The 15,550-nt window shown below is 36.2% G+C and overlaps 2 protein-coding genes across 3 annotated transcripts; one reads left to right on the top strand and one right to left on the bottom strand.

The window, feature by feature from the left end:
- Positions 1–633: 633 nt before the first annotated feature.
- Positions 634–2,886, top strand: LOC137720961 (uncharacterized). The gene is made up of 4 exons (XM_068460086.1): positions 634–893; positions 1,224–1,310; positions 2,013–2,086; positions 2,206–2,886. The coding sequence occupies exons 2-4, from the start codon at positions 1,239–1,241 to the stop codon at positions 2,453–2,455; spliced, it is 396 nt and encodes a 131-aa protein (XP_068316187.1). The 5' UTR covers positions 634–893; positions 1,224–1,238; the 3' UTR covers positions 2,456–2,886.
- Positions 2,887–3,231: 345 nt separating this feature from the next.
- LOC137720960 (uncharacterized) lies at positions 3,232–8,845 on the bottom strand. 2 transcript variants are annotated; one of them, XM_068460084.1, is made up of 7 exons: positions 7,672–8,845; positions 7,271–7,484; positions 6,968–7,035; positions 5,233–6,886; positions 4,966–5,126; positions 4,673–4,856; positions 3,232–4,582 (listed from the first exon to the last, which is right to left on the bottom strand). In XM_068460084.1, exons 2-7 carry the CDS (start codon positions 7,419–7,421, stop codon positions 3,903–3,905), a joined length of 2,898 nt encoding a protein of 965 aa, XP_068316185.1. In that variant the 5' UTR covers positions 7,422–7,484; positions 7,672–8,845; the 3' UTR covers positions 3,232–3,902. The 2 variants fall into 2 exon arrangements, with proteins under 2 accessions (XP_068316185.1, XP_068316186.1); XM_068460085.1 differs by having other exon boundaries at positions 7,271–7,480.
- Positions 8,846–15,550: the final 6,705 nt, after the last annotated feature.

Below are 15,550 nucleotides of genomic sequence, written 5' to 3'. Positions count from 1 at the left end.
AAAAATCAAAATTGAAAATAATTGCTAGACGAGTTTTCAAATTTAAAATAAAATAGTTATTAAATGATATTTTCGTCTCACACCATCAGAGAGCAATAAAGATTGACCACCAACATGCGTTACCACTCTTCTTTGTTTAGTGATTAATGGCTCGTTTTATAACTATTGCTGTATAGAAGTGCGGTAACAGTCCATGCATAAAACTTAAGGAAAATTAATAAAAATGGTTTGAAAACTTTAAGTTTTAACGATAAGGACAAAATAAAAGGTAAAATGAATTGTACCAGAATTGACTTTTTAGTATAAAAATATGGTTTTTCGTTAAAGTGAACAGTAATGGGAGTTTTTCGTTAAAGTTTCTTAAAACTTACCCTTAAAATTCAGACTAGAAGAAAAAAGTAGGGCTAGTTTCGGTTTGGTAACCAAATCGAAAATAAGAGAAACAAAATTTGATTTGAACTCATCCCTAACTCTGGTTGTCGAAGGTGAAAGAGAGAGAAGGCTTTGCGTTAGAGTCGTCAAAGAAGATGGTAAGAGGAGTGTTGCTTTTATACTACGGCTTGAGTTTGAATTCTGTTGACTTTTTTATATAACAAATGTATGACGAAAAAAAATAACTCGACTTTAGTAGTTTTAGGCAAATCCAATTTCGAGGGTAAAGCGAGAGAACAGGACAGGGGAGCAGAAGATCCTTGTTCAGTTGATGCCCAACAAAAGAAAACCCGCAAAGCATCAGTCTCTCTCTCATTTTTCTATTTCCGAAAATCCTTCTATTTCTCTCAAACCCTCCCCAAGGCTTGGCCTTTGGCACGCCATTGCCAAACCCTAAAACCCGCACTCCTACTCAGAACCCAATTCAAAGCTTCGCAATTTCTCGCCTTTTCTGGGAATCGGTACGCTGTTCAAAACCCTAGCCTTATATACTGCTTCAGTTATGGTGTTTCCATTGTTAGATTTTCTGATTTGATTTGGGTTTGCCAGTATTTCAGCACCGTTCGGGTAGCTTTGATTTTAAAGTGTTTTGAAATTGTAGGCTTAGTAGCAGATTTTAGGTTGTAATATACATTGTTGGTTCCACGCTTCAATCCGAAACGAATGTAGCTTTCGGTCAAAACCCTTTTGGCTATTTAGCTGTTACTTGATGGATTGGGTTTTACTCGCTAATGAATAAGATAGTATTGGTTGGGTTTGATTGTGATTTAAGACTGTTTTATTCTCTGTAGGCTGTGTAGGAAGCAATGAGCACCGACAAGACGCCGCCGAAAAAGGAACGTCCTCAAATAGTTAAATTGGATAAAGCTTTGGATCTGGTGAGATGATTTTTCCCCGTCGTGTTATGAACAATGTACTGTTTTCCGGTTACTACTACCATGTCTGGTCTATATGGTCTAGAGCAACTAGAACCCGGCATAGAATGCACATCCATTAGAATTTGAGATTTGATGATATGAAATGATAGTTTTCTTGGAGTTGTGTATCTTTCTGTCTCTGCGCGCGCGTTTGTGCGTGTGTGTGGTCACGCATGTTTGTGTGTGTGCGCGCGCCTGCATTTGTGTGTGTGTGAGTACGAGCGCGCGTGTGTGTAGTGAATGAGCTCGGAAGAGAAATGCTGTTCTAAAAGATTGATTTGTCATTTGTAATTGGGTTGTGAATATCTGCAGCAGGCTATTAGACAAGAAAATAATGGGGTTCAAGTTTGAACTAATTTGAAACCTCCCCAGGTTGTTTTAAATGAGATTGTTTTGAGTACATGATAACTCTGAAGATTATATGATTTTTATATGTTTATGGGGATAAACAACATTTACATCAACGCGGTATCTCCGTAATCTCTTAGTTAAGAGTATCTGTTTTTGCCAGTGATGTCATAGCAATCTGGTCGAAAATCCTTATGAATGGGGTGTCGTGGAGTCTAAGAACTATGCAGTTCTTTGCAATGCTATTGATGTCAATCCCTTCATTGATATTCAAAAGCTAACTTTCTTTGTGCATGAAAATTGGCTGATGTGCAGGCTAAAAAATGGCTTAATACCATGAGTGAACCTGCAGAAGATGAGCCATTTGAAATACAGGCTCGGCCTGCTAGGCAAGTTGATTTATTTATCTATTTTGTGTTTAAGAGAGTATAATTATCTTTAGTTGCCAATATTGGCTGTTATTGAGACATTATTGACTTTCTGCAGAACTCTTTATTGAATTTTGCAGGCTTGGACTAGGTGCTGTAGCTCCCCGCCCGTCCAAGTTTGTACCTTCAAATGATCCTCTTGAAAGGAAATTACATTACAAGTTGGATGCCGCAAGAAGAAATGCTGCTAAAATTGCAGAGGAGTCCACACTAACTGCCAAGGATAATGACGACAATGATGATGAAGATAGCAGAACTAGTGCCTTTGCAAAGAAAAGACCAGCAGCTCCAGTAACCCCATCGTTACGGGCGAAGAAAAGGGAGAAGTAACCATCTCACCTTGTCATGTAGGAAAAGAAAATTAACCATCTCACCTTGTCAAAACTGAATCTCTAGAGCTTTTGTTCTCATTCAGTAAACCTCACACAATTTTCGTTTGAGTAGACTTGACGGCGTTACGTAAGTTAAAAGTATAATCTTCATGAGAAATGCTAGTTTGTGTTTATGTAATTATATGATATGGGAGGCAAATGAGCTGCACTGCACAACATTGTTGTATTAATTCAGTCATTTTCTTAAGACATAATTCTTTGATAATATTAAAGAGGCTTGTGTGTTTGCCGATAACCTTTGCAGCTTCCTCTCCTATTATTATTTGAATCCAAAGAATATTTCTAATAAATAAATAAATTTCTTTCTGAATTTTGTTGTTTGCTGAGGAGAGAAATTTTGTGAAAGAGTAGAACATTGAATGCTTAATTTCCCTCAGAATTGAGAAGTTGACTATAGCTGTGTGCTCCTTTGTTTCACCCAAATTTGAATCCCCCTCCCTTAAATTTCGACGAATTTAGAGTAGATTATCTTTATGTTAGTAAAAGTTAAAAACAGAAGTTTGTTAATTCCCTAATTTACATTTATTACGAGAAAAAAAATACTTGCCTTAATTAAAGTAATACGAATCATGCGTTGTATGATTCATATTTATAGACATCACACTCCCTTAAACCACTGTGGAATGCCTAATAAAATCTCCGCTTCCCGTGCAATATAATTTTTCCACAACTTTTATTAATCTGCAATCCAAAATCCAGCTTGTTCAATGTATATAACAAAACCTAGCATGATGTTCCTTTATTTTCTTTGTAATTACTAATTACAACACCAGTAATAGTCAGTCACAAGACTAACAACTCACAATTTGTTTTTTTTCTTTTGGAAATACACAACCTACAACTTCTTGTACTCCAACCCTTTCAAATACAACACCAAATATAAAGAACAAGGTAACACAGTTGACAATGAATGAAATCAACAACACTCTCAACTAAACACTCCAACCCTCTATAAATCTACACTTATAAGAACAACTCTCCACATTACCGCCTCGGCGGTTGACACAGATGACGACTCAGAAATGGTACCTGTTCTTATCTGTCTTGTATAATCGACTTGCAGAGAAGTGCCAGAGTTCTTGCAAAGAGAATTTGCAGACCAGATATCTGTTCCCTGGCTATCAAGGACTTTCAGGTGACTGACTGCTGCTCCGGAATCCGGATGCCCCTGAGCCTTAGTTTTGACTTGTAACAGATTCTATACTATCTACATGATGTCAGTTAACAAAGTTGCAAATCCAGTTCATACCGGATCCACGGTACTCCAGGAAAGCTAAAATGCTGCTTCTCACTCTCTGGATGCACAGATATGACTTGCTTTCCAACTGCCTCAGCAAGAAGGTGGCTTGGCATTTGATATAGACAAATCGAAGTCAGATTGAGTTCTATAAGTTGAGAATGCTTTCTGTTTCATTTGATTCAGCTACAACTGAAGCATTGCTCTCTGTTTCATTTGATTCAGATTTAACTGAAACATCTTCACTTCCGAGACTTCCTTCTACATAGCTTAATATGGTGTCTTCCATCAATTCTTGGAGAATGGCTTCACCCATGTCAACACCAATGGTCTCAGCATCGAACCGAAGGTCCATCCACGTTCCAGTTCTTGACATGTCTTTTGTGACAATCTGGTCCAAAGTACGAGGCAATGGAAGCGGACGGAGATGCCAGTAAACTTCTATCCAGACCTCATCTATAGCAGTTTTCATATCCGGTACTGGCCTTATACTAGGTTTTGCAGATGATATCCGAGGGAAGCAACCATAATAACGCCCACAAATCTCCAGTAGAACTTCATTAATACAGTCAACAAGGAGCTTTGGGTCATAGCAAAGCTGGTTAGGAAAAAATTCCACCTCATCACACAATGATGGCTCAATAATTTGGTCAGAAGAAAGCCACTTCATACAGAAGTCATCCCAATTGAAGACGGAGGCTTGCATGACTGCTTTTACAAAATCAAACATTAGTTCCTTGTCTTCTGTATAGGTTTTTGCATTGTTAGCTTGCTCTGCGGCTGAAGGGTCATAATCTTCAAATTCAATCTTTAGTGGTTGTAGCTCTCCTGCGGATCAGTAAAAAAGTTAATATTAATGGAGAAATGCAAAACATATAAGGATTCAAAGTTAATCAACTGTCTTAGTATGAAGCATACCAAATCGAGAAATAGTTTTCCTGGGGCTGATATCATCCTCTGTGAATAGTGGCTCAAGAACTGAAACAGGACTTGGCCGCTCTGGTGTATCTATAGCACTTTCTAAATTTTCAACATGCTTGGTGGTTGAAGAGCTGGAAGGGGATGCTAATGAAGAAGATTGCGGGTTTTCGTCATATGAATCCTGGAAGATGGGCAAGAATAATTATCAGGATGGAGATGATGGATATAAGCAGGGCAAGTTTACCAAAGGAAAAATAAATTATATGCACAAAAAAGAAAGATATTATTACCTGTTGTAAGCATTCCAAAATTCTTTTGTCATCATTTTGGTCATTTATGGAGATTGAAGAACCACTTAGTTCAGAGAGGGCATCCAAGACAAATTCTTCTTCCCAAGCAACAATTTCTTCTTCCCAAGCAACAATTTCTTTTCCATTTTTAATCTCAACACCTACAAAAATTTTATAAAATCCTAAATACCAAAGAATTTAAAAGCAAGCACGGAGACTAATCAAAATGTTTGTCATTGTAAATTCAACAGCTGCGAGAATCAATACCTTCAGAATTCTTCTCGTCTACGATGGAAGGATGGGTTTCTTCCACTTCATTATCTTGAATCAGATTATCAGAGATGCTTGGTATTGAGTTAGGAGGCTGTACTTTATCATCAGGGTTATTGTCAGAATTAGACGGCAGACTCTCTAAGTTGTGTGCTAGCTCACCAAGAGGGCTGGCATTTTTCTCTCGCTTAGGAGACCATGTATTCTCATTGGCCTTCAAAAGTTTGTCATAGGCAGACAATCTCATCTGTGCGGTAACAAAGCCATGCTCCAAGTCCCTTCCTGGACTGCCAAAAGGAGAAACGTTGTACTCAGGAAGAGAAAGAATCTTTCCCAAGGTTTTAGGAAACTGCCGTCTTGAGATATCTACACCATCATCTCCATTACTCAGCATCTCACAGAGATGCTTCTTGGCCTCAATGTAGAGGTTAGATAGCCTTTCATCCACAAGACCATGATTTTCATGTTTCAAACTTACTTCAGGTTCTTTCACTTTCCCAGTCTTTTCTGCCCTCTTGGTACCACCGGAAGGTTTAGCAATTCTTTCAATGTAGAAATGCTCTTTACCAGGAGAACTTCTAAGTTTTTCCTTACCAATTCCTTTGTCACTACCTCCCGAATTTTGACGCCCATAAGGCAATCTGTTTGAACTTCCAACAGTAGATGCCCCATGGTGTTGCTTTCCCATTGCATTCTTTAGTTTCCTTTTTATTTCCGAGAGAAAAAAGTGGGAACCAACTCTCTCACTTGGCCCTTTATTTCTTACTATGTTATGGGATTCTGAGGATGCACTATCTCCAGTTTCAGAATTTCGTAACGCTGGAGGCCCAGGCTTCAAAATGACAATTCTCTTTGAAGCTTCAGAATCCTCATTTTCCTTACTTGGGTTTCTTTCCTGAGGCTTGACCTTTCTCCTGAAAAAGTACCGCTGTTTACGGTTGACAAGCTCCTCAGATTGTTTTACATCACCAAGCTTCTGTTCCGACAACTTGGACTCTGCAAAGGAAGCGTATTCTTCATCTTTCTCTATCTGAGCATCCTGGAACTTTTGGATATGTTTTGCCAACAGTGAGTTTGGATCCTGCAAAAGTTTCAGAAACAATTCCTCATCTGAACTTAAGACCTCGAGCGCATCCATTAGTTCTTTGAAGTGGACTTTCTGATCTTCCGTAAGATGTTTCCCATCTGCTAACTTATGATTCATGAACTCCTTGATTGCCACACATAATTTCTCTTCAAAATCAGAATGCTTGTCGCTTGGTTCCACAGGAGCTTCACCATTCACGTCATGATTCAAGCAATTGATATATTTCTGATGGATCTGGCAACATACCTCTTCCATTATCTCATCCATTCCAACATTACTTCTAGTTTTCTGTTCCGGATTCTGATTGCAAGAGCACCCAGATTCCGAGTTCTCTGGAGCATTCATAATATGGGTGTCCATGTCTCGGCTTTTCTTGCGAGTCCTCTTTGTTTTCTTCTGGTCCTTTCTGTTCTGGCTTGAATCTGACTGCCTAGTTTCCACTGCATCATTGCTTATCTCCTTCTTCATGCCCTGCTCACTGGACATTTCTTCTTCCATGAGTTTCTTCACACTAGGTTTACAAGCATCCACTACCACTATTGCTTTTGAGCTCCCATCGCCATCCTGAAGCATTTAATACAGCTCTATGAGTTATATAATCACTCAATTAGTGAATTAAATAAATTTGATATGGATGCAACTTACGAGTGTGCCTTCAAAGTTTTCATCCATAGTGCTTAAAACCTCAAACTTGTTCCTCGAAAGTCCAGTAGCTGCAGAAAGAGAATTAGGACTTGCAAGAAACATTGCCCTTCCGATGATTCCAAATCAAATTTTTACTAAAACCATTTAGATAAACATGTTAACTAGTACAACTTTTCCAGAGAAATCCCCAAAACACAACTGCTACTCACTGAATTCATTTCAGCCTGAAGAAACTTAGAGCAGAAAATCCTTGCATGTTGCAAATATCCAGTTAAAAGTGGATTCTAAGTTGAGAGTTCTTACCAACAGTTTGCTTACTTTCATGCCTCTTATCAGAAATCAGCTTCCAGGTGGGGCGGCCGTGCCGGAAGTCAAAGATACTCATCAAACCCCACATGCAGCCTAACTGATCTTTCTCATACCTCATAGGGCGTTTCTGTGACTTCTTTGCCATATCTAAGGGATGAATATATAGTTTCAACAGGCTTTGTTCATCCAAAATCTGTCACTGGTCTGGCTGCAAGAAACCCCAACAAACAAAAAAACAAATAAAATTAACAAGCAGCAGTTGAATGGTACTTCAAAACTTCAAAGATTAAGAAATGTTTTCCAAATCATGGCAAAATTTGACTGTAGATGATCAATCAACAGATGCAAATAGTAATACCTTGATCAATATAAAATGGCATGCACGAAGGAATTACCTCAAATTCAGAGGCTCAAATTCGATACACCGAAAGAACAGAAATGCAGCCGGATAAAAGTCTGTTGCATAAACAAGGCAGATTCCAATTCCAACTCCTCAAGTTTTCCAACAGAGTGAGGCTCAAGATTCCAAAACTTTCTTTGGATGGCAAGGTATCTAAAGCCTTATTTTTTCACTCATAAAAGCCTTAACCAGCACCTCAAATTCTCCACAAAAAAGGCTCAAAATTCCTGCAATTTGGTCTTCACTTCAAAGAAAAGACTGTTCAAAGACAATTACGCACTTGATCATCACAAATGGTGTTAAAAGGTCAAAAATTCACCCCTCAAATTCAGTGAACAAAACTAAGCAATGATGCTTGAAAATTGATCAGAAGCTTGAGATACACAAAAGTTTGAGATAAACCCAAATCTCCTTTTCAGAAATTCGATCCCAAATTCATGAGTTCTGCACAATGGAATTTACAATTCAGAAAATTCAGGCATGCGTCCGGTGTTTTTTGTTTTTTTTTATTAAAAAAAAAAACCCCTTTGAAGGTCAAGGCTTCTGAAGCAACACACAGCATGAAAAATTCAGGACAGTACAATGCAGCATTGAAAACGACCCTTTTGAAGTACTCAAAATCCAACCCAATTTTTCTTTTTCTTTTTCTTTCCGCAATTCTGAAAATATCACAAGTTTTGGAGAAAATCCAGATTAAGTTCAAGAAAATTCAACCAAACAATGGTGAAAACAAAGACTTTTTCTAAAAATTTTCAAAGTGGGCATCTTTTTGACAGCCAAAAAGGGAGGTGGAAATGGTAATCCAGCACCGACCCACTATTTTTTGAGGAGAACGGTGAAACGGGCAACCATTAAAGACTGAGAAAAGTGGAGGGAGAGAAGTGGGAAGTGGTGGTGGGAAAAAAGACAAAAACTTTACAATGCTTGCTTGCTGTTGGCTTTGGGTTAGAGAGAGGGAGAGAGAGGAGAGAGAGTAGAAGAAGAATACGTGACAGTTGGGGTTAGGATTGATTTTTGATGGGGTCCATTCCAGTGAGGGGAGGGAGGCTTTGTATTGAAGAAAAGTTGGGGTTCTCTCTCTCTCGATTTTCTTCTCTGTTCTGTTGTTCCAAACCATCATCAAAGTCGCCACCATCCACTCCCCACTCTCTGACTTTCTCTCCCTTCAAACCTTAACTCTTGAGCTGTAGAAGAAAATGTACGTACGAAGTTGTTGATGTACGCTTTAAGGAGAGAGTTTTTCGGAAGGATTTTTGCTCGTCACTATAAATTTTATTTAATACTCATCATACACTTAATCATTTATCACGTGTCAAATATTTCCGAGTTTTTGAGCGTTGAGACAAATAGACAAACACATGTTACAAACGAGACTTTGTTTAGTATTATTTTTTCATGCAAGTAAATATTAAGAAGGAGAAATCAGACTTGAAATTTCGAGTGTGACATCTAATGATTTTCTCGAATGATGAATGTTCATGATCAAATGAGATACCAGATTCTTGCAACGCAAAACTCTTTTTCTACTATATTTAGTAAATATTGTTATCAAATTGTTGACCAATTGAAGTACAAGATTCGTGTAAGAAAAATGATTTGTGACTCTTTGGAAGTAATGTTTCATGGCAGGGCGGCACAGTCCGTGACGACATCCACTTCTTCATTTTCTATGTGATAGCAGCTTCCACTATTCTTTTACTCCAAAGTTGATATCCCATTGTTCCTTACGTCAAGAGTTTAGGCATAACCATATTCTCACTTATCCTCAATTATATTCAACTTTGATAGCGTTTATTGACGTAGTTGATTATTTGGCTATGACATACAATAAACCTTGAGTTTAGAGTTCAGACTTCAGATTTCAAAATTCAATGCTCAAAATCTAAAATCTAGGCTAGTAACCAATTCACCACTAAAAATTCGATAGCGTTTGTTGACATGGTTGATTGTTGAAAAAATTATGTTAAATAAATAACGAAATGACAAAAATATTTTCAATTTAATAAACAATAGGCCAAAATGATTTGACAAAAATTGAGTGTATTTTTTTCTTTTTATTCCTTATTCAACAGAGATTTTTCACGGAATGACCAAAATGGTAAACAAAATCAGAGATCACTTTTATCGATTTTAAATCTCATGAACCATTTTGACTAAAAATCCTTCTTACCATGATTTAATTACTTAAACCATGTAAATTTGCATTTTTTATACTATATTTATTTATTAAGTAGACGCGAGATTTTCTCGACGCAACTCTAATATAAATCCACGAAGTTCTTGTATGTATTACACATCATATATACTGAAATAATGTTTTGCATGCAAATTTAACAATGTTATATATTTTCCTATGAAAGAAAAAAAAAAAAAAAAAAAAAAAAAGTGGTACTTCAGAATAAAACAGTGGATGAAGATTAAACACTGGGCCAGTGGGCATGGTGGTAAAAACATTCGAGTCGTCCTTGTGATTTAATGTATGGATGGATTCAAGTCGTTCAATTGGAAGCCTGCAGTGAGGCTGACTGGCTGAGGCATCAACAACTAACTGTCTGTCTGCTTTGAAATTTGAAAGATATGCTATTATTATTTGCATATCTTATTTATATATACTCAACGTTTTCTATTTATACCGACACACACAAAGTTTTAAAAAACGCTAGGTGCTAGTTGAACGGCGAACTAAGGTCTTTTTTACTAGCACAATTACATAAAGTGAATTACGACACTAATTAAGTACTCTTTGACCCAATTATAACCTTTGTCTTCAAGTAATTATATCAAATGATGCCTGCAATTTGAATTCTAATTCAAGCTGGGGTGGCTCTAAAGAAAGTACAAAACACCTGAATCCTTGGCCCTCAGAAAACAACTGTGTTTTCTTTTTAATTTGTTCATAAGAAGCCATATTGTTAATATTTAACTCTTCATTCACTTTTTCCATTCAAAAAAAAAAAAAATTTCAAAGGTGCCTTCGGGGACATCAGATAAAAAAAAGTTAATATTATTTAATTATAAGAGAATTATAATGTCCAAGTAATACAACATAAAAAAACATGCGATGTCCCAACCTAACCACATATTATTAAGTGTTGAGTGTTATTACAAAAGCTTTGCTAAAATTAGGGGTGAAGACTTTCATATATTAATTGTATATCATTTTGCTATACGATCGATGTGGGTATCTATTCTCCAACAATCATGTTGTTTACCTCAGTAGTAAATTTAATGCATGTAAGGTAAGACAAACTTTGAATTATTTACTCTATATTATGAACAAAAAATGTAGTACTATTTACACACATTCTTGTTAATTTTTATCTATTGATTTTTTTCCTTTCATTCGATCCAACAATTAAAAATTAAGATAAATGTAAAAAATAAAAATAACTACATAGATAACACCACCCAAAAAAATAGGACAAGAATTTGCATGGGAAAATGCATGTAAACATTCGTCGGCAGTGAAAAATATAAAAGGTAGGCAAATTAGAGCTGAGATACCAAATGCTTGTCCATAGTGCATGTGAGGAGCAGTTGGGCTCAAGGGGCAGTTCAGTTGGGCCCTACTGCTTGGGAAAGCAGCTGGGTCCACCAAAACCACACACACTTTACCAACTTCAATGCTGATTTATTGTCTAATCAAAAGGCCCATATGAGACAAAGTGCCACCTTGCCTCTACCCTAATGTCCGTTGAATGATTTCACACGCCACTCGTATTCATAGGAACTTATTAAATAAATAATAAAAATTCTTCTCTAACGTATGACATGCACCCGATTGAGATTATTTTTTTTTCTTTAAACTTGGTCAAAAAATTTAACAGTACAAAACTTCGAAAATAAGAAAGGAAAATTCGAACTTGAATGAAACGAGTTGAGCTTACTTTTTTAACCAGCTTGATTAAAACAAGGCTAATAATGAAAAAGTTTTTTTTTTTTTTTTGAAACAGACGATAATATTTATATTAAGGGAGTGGGGGTAGTGGGCTAAGTCTTACAATGAGCTTGTCATAATGATATGGTTCAACTTCGCTTTTGACGAGAATCAATCTAAGATTTCTCACTTACAAGTGAAAAGTAATATAACTAGATCATAGTACTAAGTTGTCAAAACCCAATGAAAAAGTTGGGTAGCACAATTGAATTAAAAACGGATCAAGTGGCAATTTTGTTGTTTAGAAAAGGGAGGGAAACCAATAGTAAAGGGACAACAACTTGGAGTTGAAATGTTTCTTTTTATTATTATAATTAATTTCATCCCTCCTATGTCATGTTATTAGGTGTTGGGGTGGGTAAAAACATACAAATTGTAAAACTTGACCTCTAATCTCATCACACAATACCAATGACACATTAACAATGCCAACTAACACACATAAGTGTTTGGACAATGGAAATTGCCTATTGAGGACAATCTCCAAGTTTTGGATTATTTGGGATTTTTTTTTGTTTTAAGGGATCACTACTACCTAGCTAACATTAAATTTATCACCAAATCTCTTGTTAATTTTGGATGTTTTTATAATTTACCATAATATTATTATCAATTTACAAGTTATAATATAGATGGGGTGACATATTTACATTTCAGAATACAATATCAAAAAATATGTTTGCTTTTATTGTGACATCCCACATCGTCCAGGGGAGTGATTCTTAAATGTATATTCTCATCCCTACCTAGCACGAGGCTTTTTGGGAGCTCACTGGCTTTGGGTTCCGTAGGAACTCCGAAGTTAAGCGAGAAGAGGGCTAGAGCAATCTCATGATGGGTGACCCACTGGGAAGTTGCTCGTGAGTTCCCAAAACAAAACCGTGAGGGAATGGTAAGCCCAAAGCGGACAATATCGTGGTATGGTGATGGAGGGGGCCTGGGAAGTGATCCGTCCCAGACCGGGATGTGACATTTATTCACAATATGTGCTTGTGTTACGACCATACCAACTAATTTATCTTGACTTACACAATGTGGAAATAAGTTTTTTTTGAAGAAAATCATCGGAATGACAGTCACATCCCTATATAGTGTTATCAAATCACTCATAGTTTTTACGTATATAAATTTAATTATTAATATATATTATGAATTTATAAATGGATGAAATATTAACAATATCGTCTATCTCATATCATAAAACTTAAATTGTAATACTACGTGATCGTGTGACCGACAACATCCAAAAAAATTTCTAATTTTTCCCCTAGAGTCACAATGATGGAGATTGATTTATATGATTCTGTCAGTCTTGTATGACACATATAACCAAACAAATTAACAAAAATTAGTTTAGTATTTATATAAAAAGAGTCAAATAGAGAAAGGGTCGAGAAGGGAGAGTGACAGGGAGAGCGAACAATGATGCAGCTTTTTGTCTTTCTTGCCCTTGAAGATATACAAGAAATGTATATTAAGGGTCAGTGGAATTTCAAGGACCACAAGCGCACCACTCATGCAAAGGGAGACAATTGGTTTTGGATTTATCATTCAACTTTCCTTCTTACTTATAAAATTTCTATTAATTTGGAAGGAAAAATAGAAGCAAGTTAAGGACACGTTTGATGCATAGGATTGACTTGGTTTGGATTAATTGTATGGATTAGGTTGGATTAATTTTATTTAGGCCTCTCATTTTAAATGGCCTAAATATCATGTTTAGTCTAACACAACACAAAGCGATCAAAGGTTTACTTACTTAATCCCTTGTAGAATGAAGTCTGGAATCACTAGAAAATTTAGAGAAATCTCAAAGGTTATATTTGATTCATTCTTGAAAAATTTCAATTCATACATACAAGTGACTTAAATAAAGATTACAAATGTTTGGAACAACTCAAAGGACTTCTAGGAATTAAAACAACTTTAACTAAACATTAATAGGACGACAAACGAAGAGTAAGATTTTTATTACGAAACTTTAAACATTATTTTAGAGGCTAAAACGACCCTGGATGGTTCAAATCCATTGTATATCACAACAGAGTGGTGAGTTAGACTCGTGGTTTGGTCCTTTTATCTTATGACAGTCCATTTCCTCTTTTATCCACCATTTGTTCTACATCATAGTCCACACTGAGATTGGTGTTAAGTAATTAATCTAGTCCTAGTTTGGTCAATCCAAGGCTGCACAAAAGTTTTAATTTTAACCCTAAAAAAAAAGAATAGGGTTTCAATTTTTTTTTCAACGAATAGGGTTTCAGTTCATAAATAGTGCATTGTTGCTTAAAGATGTAATGGGTTATTTGGTGCAACTTATTATTATTATTTTTTGGTTGGTTAATTTGGTGCAACTTTAACATAATTTGGTTTTCCTTTAGTGTCAATAAAATTGTTGAGATTGAATTATCAAATTTGGCCATCATCTCATTAGAGCAGCCAAATTTGAAATTTACGTTTGTGTTACTTATGGTTTGGAGGTTATTATATAAAGCTCTTACCAAATGATTTACTTAAATGACATGTCCGATGCTTAATAGTTATGGTTTATCTATCATGTGCTCCGACTGAATTCTCTTCCTAAATAACTTGTAAATTAGCAATCAACAATATTTATCTATGCAGTCGACATTCTGTGATTAGTTCCTCTTCTTGCAGTATCATTTTGTATGTAAAAATGCAATCTTGTAATTTATCCTGTTGTACGTTGTAAGTACCTTGTGACAAATTTGGGGATCCCCAACATTGCTCTTTCTTCAAGCATTGGATGCTCCCCTCCATCTTTTTGAGAATCCAATGCCTTAAAGCAAAAGTTTCATAATTTGTTTGCATGGCACACTCGAGGAGGCAATGGAAGTTTTGGCGGGTAAATATAGACTAGGTGCTTTATATAATACGTACGAGTGTGATGAACTGGCCACCATAGGAAGCATCGGAATCCTCCCCATAATTTAACTGGACAACTACAAGCTTTATGGAAATTTTCGCCACGATTTTGATGTTTTAATTTAATTTAATTTTTTATGATTATTTGGATCTTTTGTTTGGGAAATGTTTACCTATCAAGAGTAATATTTTATTGATGATTGAGTGATAAAATTTGCCGCATGAAATTAATGATAGAGTCAGAATTTTATTAATATACAAATTTTTAAAAATTTTAAGTCTAAAACTTGTTGCTGTTTAATTTTTTGTTTAGCTCCTAAATCCGTTTTACACCAAAATAAAAAAACATTGGTCTTCTTCTATGGTATCGTTTGGTATGCAGACGGGACGGGACAGGACGAAACGGAACGGAGCGGGAGCAAAGATGCCCTCGGATGAAAACAAGGAGGAAGAAGAAGGAGACAGAGAGGTTATAATTTTGCGTTCCACGGATGTGGAACGAGTCGTTCCAGGGGGGGTGAGGTGGAACGAAAATTCATCCAAAACTCGTTCCGTGGAACAGCTCATTCCACCTGTTTTAGGCGCACCAAACGTGGAACGGAACGCTTTGTCCCACTCTGTTCCGTCCCGTCCTACGTACCAAACGGTACCTATGTCTTAGGTGTACGAGAGACGCGGTACGAAGCATCTGCTTGAGAATCTTTTTTCTCTATAGCGGTTAGATGAGACGAGCAGGTAGCTTTGTTGTTACATCATTAAATTGATAAAAATAAGATGAAGGGTATAGAGGATAAGGTTCGAAATATTCTTCTAATGGCATATTATATAATTGAAATCTAGCTTTGTTGACTATATAAACATAGAACCAACCAAATAAGACAAGTTATATGTCACACAAGAATAACAAAACAAAACAAGACAAAACAAAAGCAAATCGTCCTATGAACAACATTTTAGAATTCAAAAGCAAATCGTCCTGTAAACAACATTTTAGAATTCTAATCACCACTCATTACAACAAACATTAAAAAAGAACCTTATTATAATTCTT

This window comes from Pyrus communis, chromosome 16 (assembly GCF_963583255.1).
Source record: "Pyrus communis chromosome 16, drPyrComm1.1, whole genome shotgun sequence".
Lineage (NCBI taxonomy): Eukaryota > Viridiplantae > Streptophyta > Magnoliopsida > Rosales > Rosaceae > Pyrus > Pyrus communis.
Note: the sequence above shows the minus strand (reverse complement) of the source record. Positions and strands in the feature narration are given on the sequence as shown.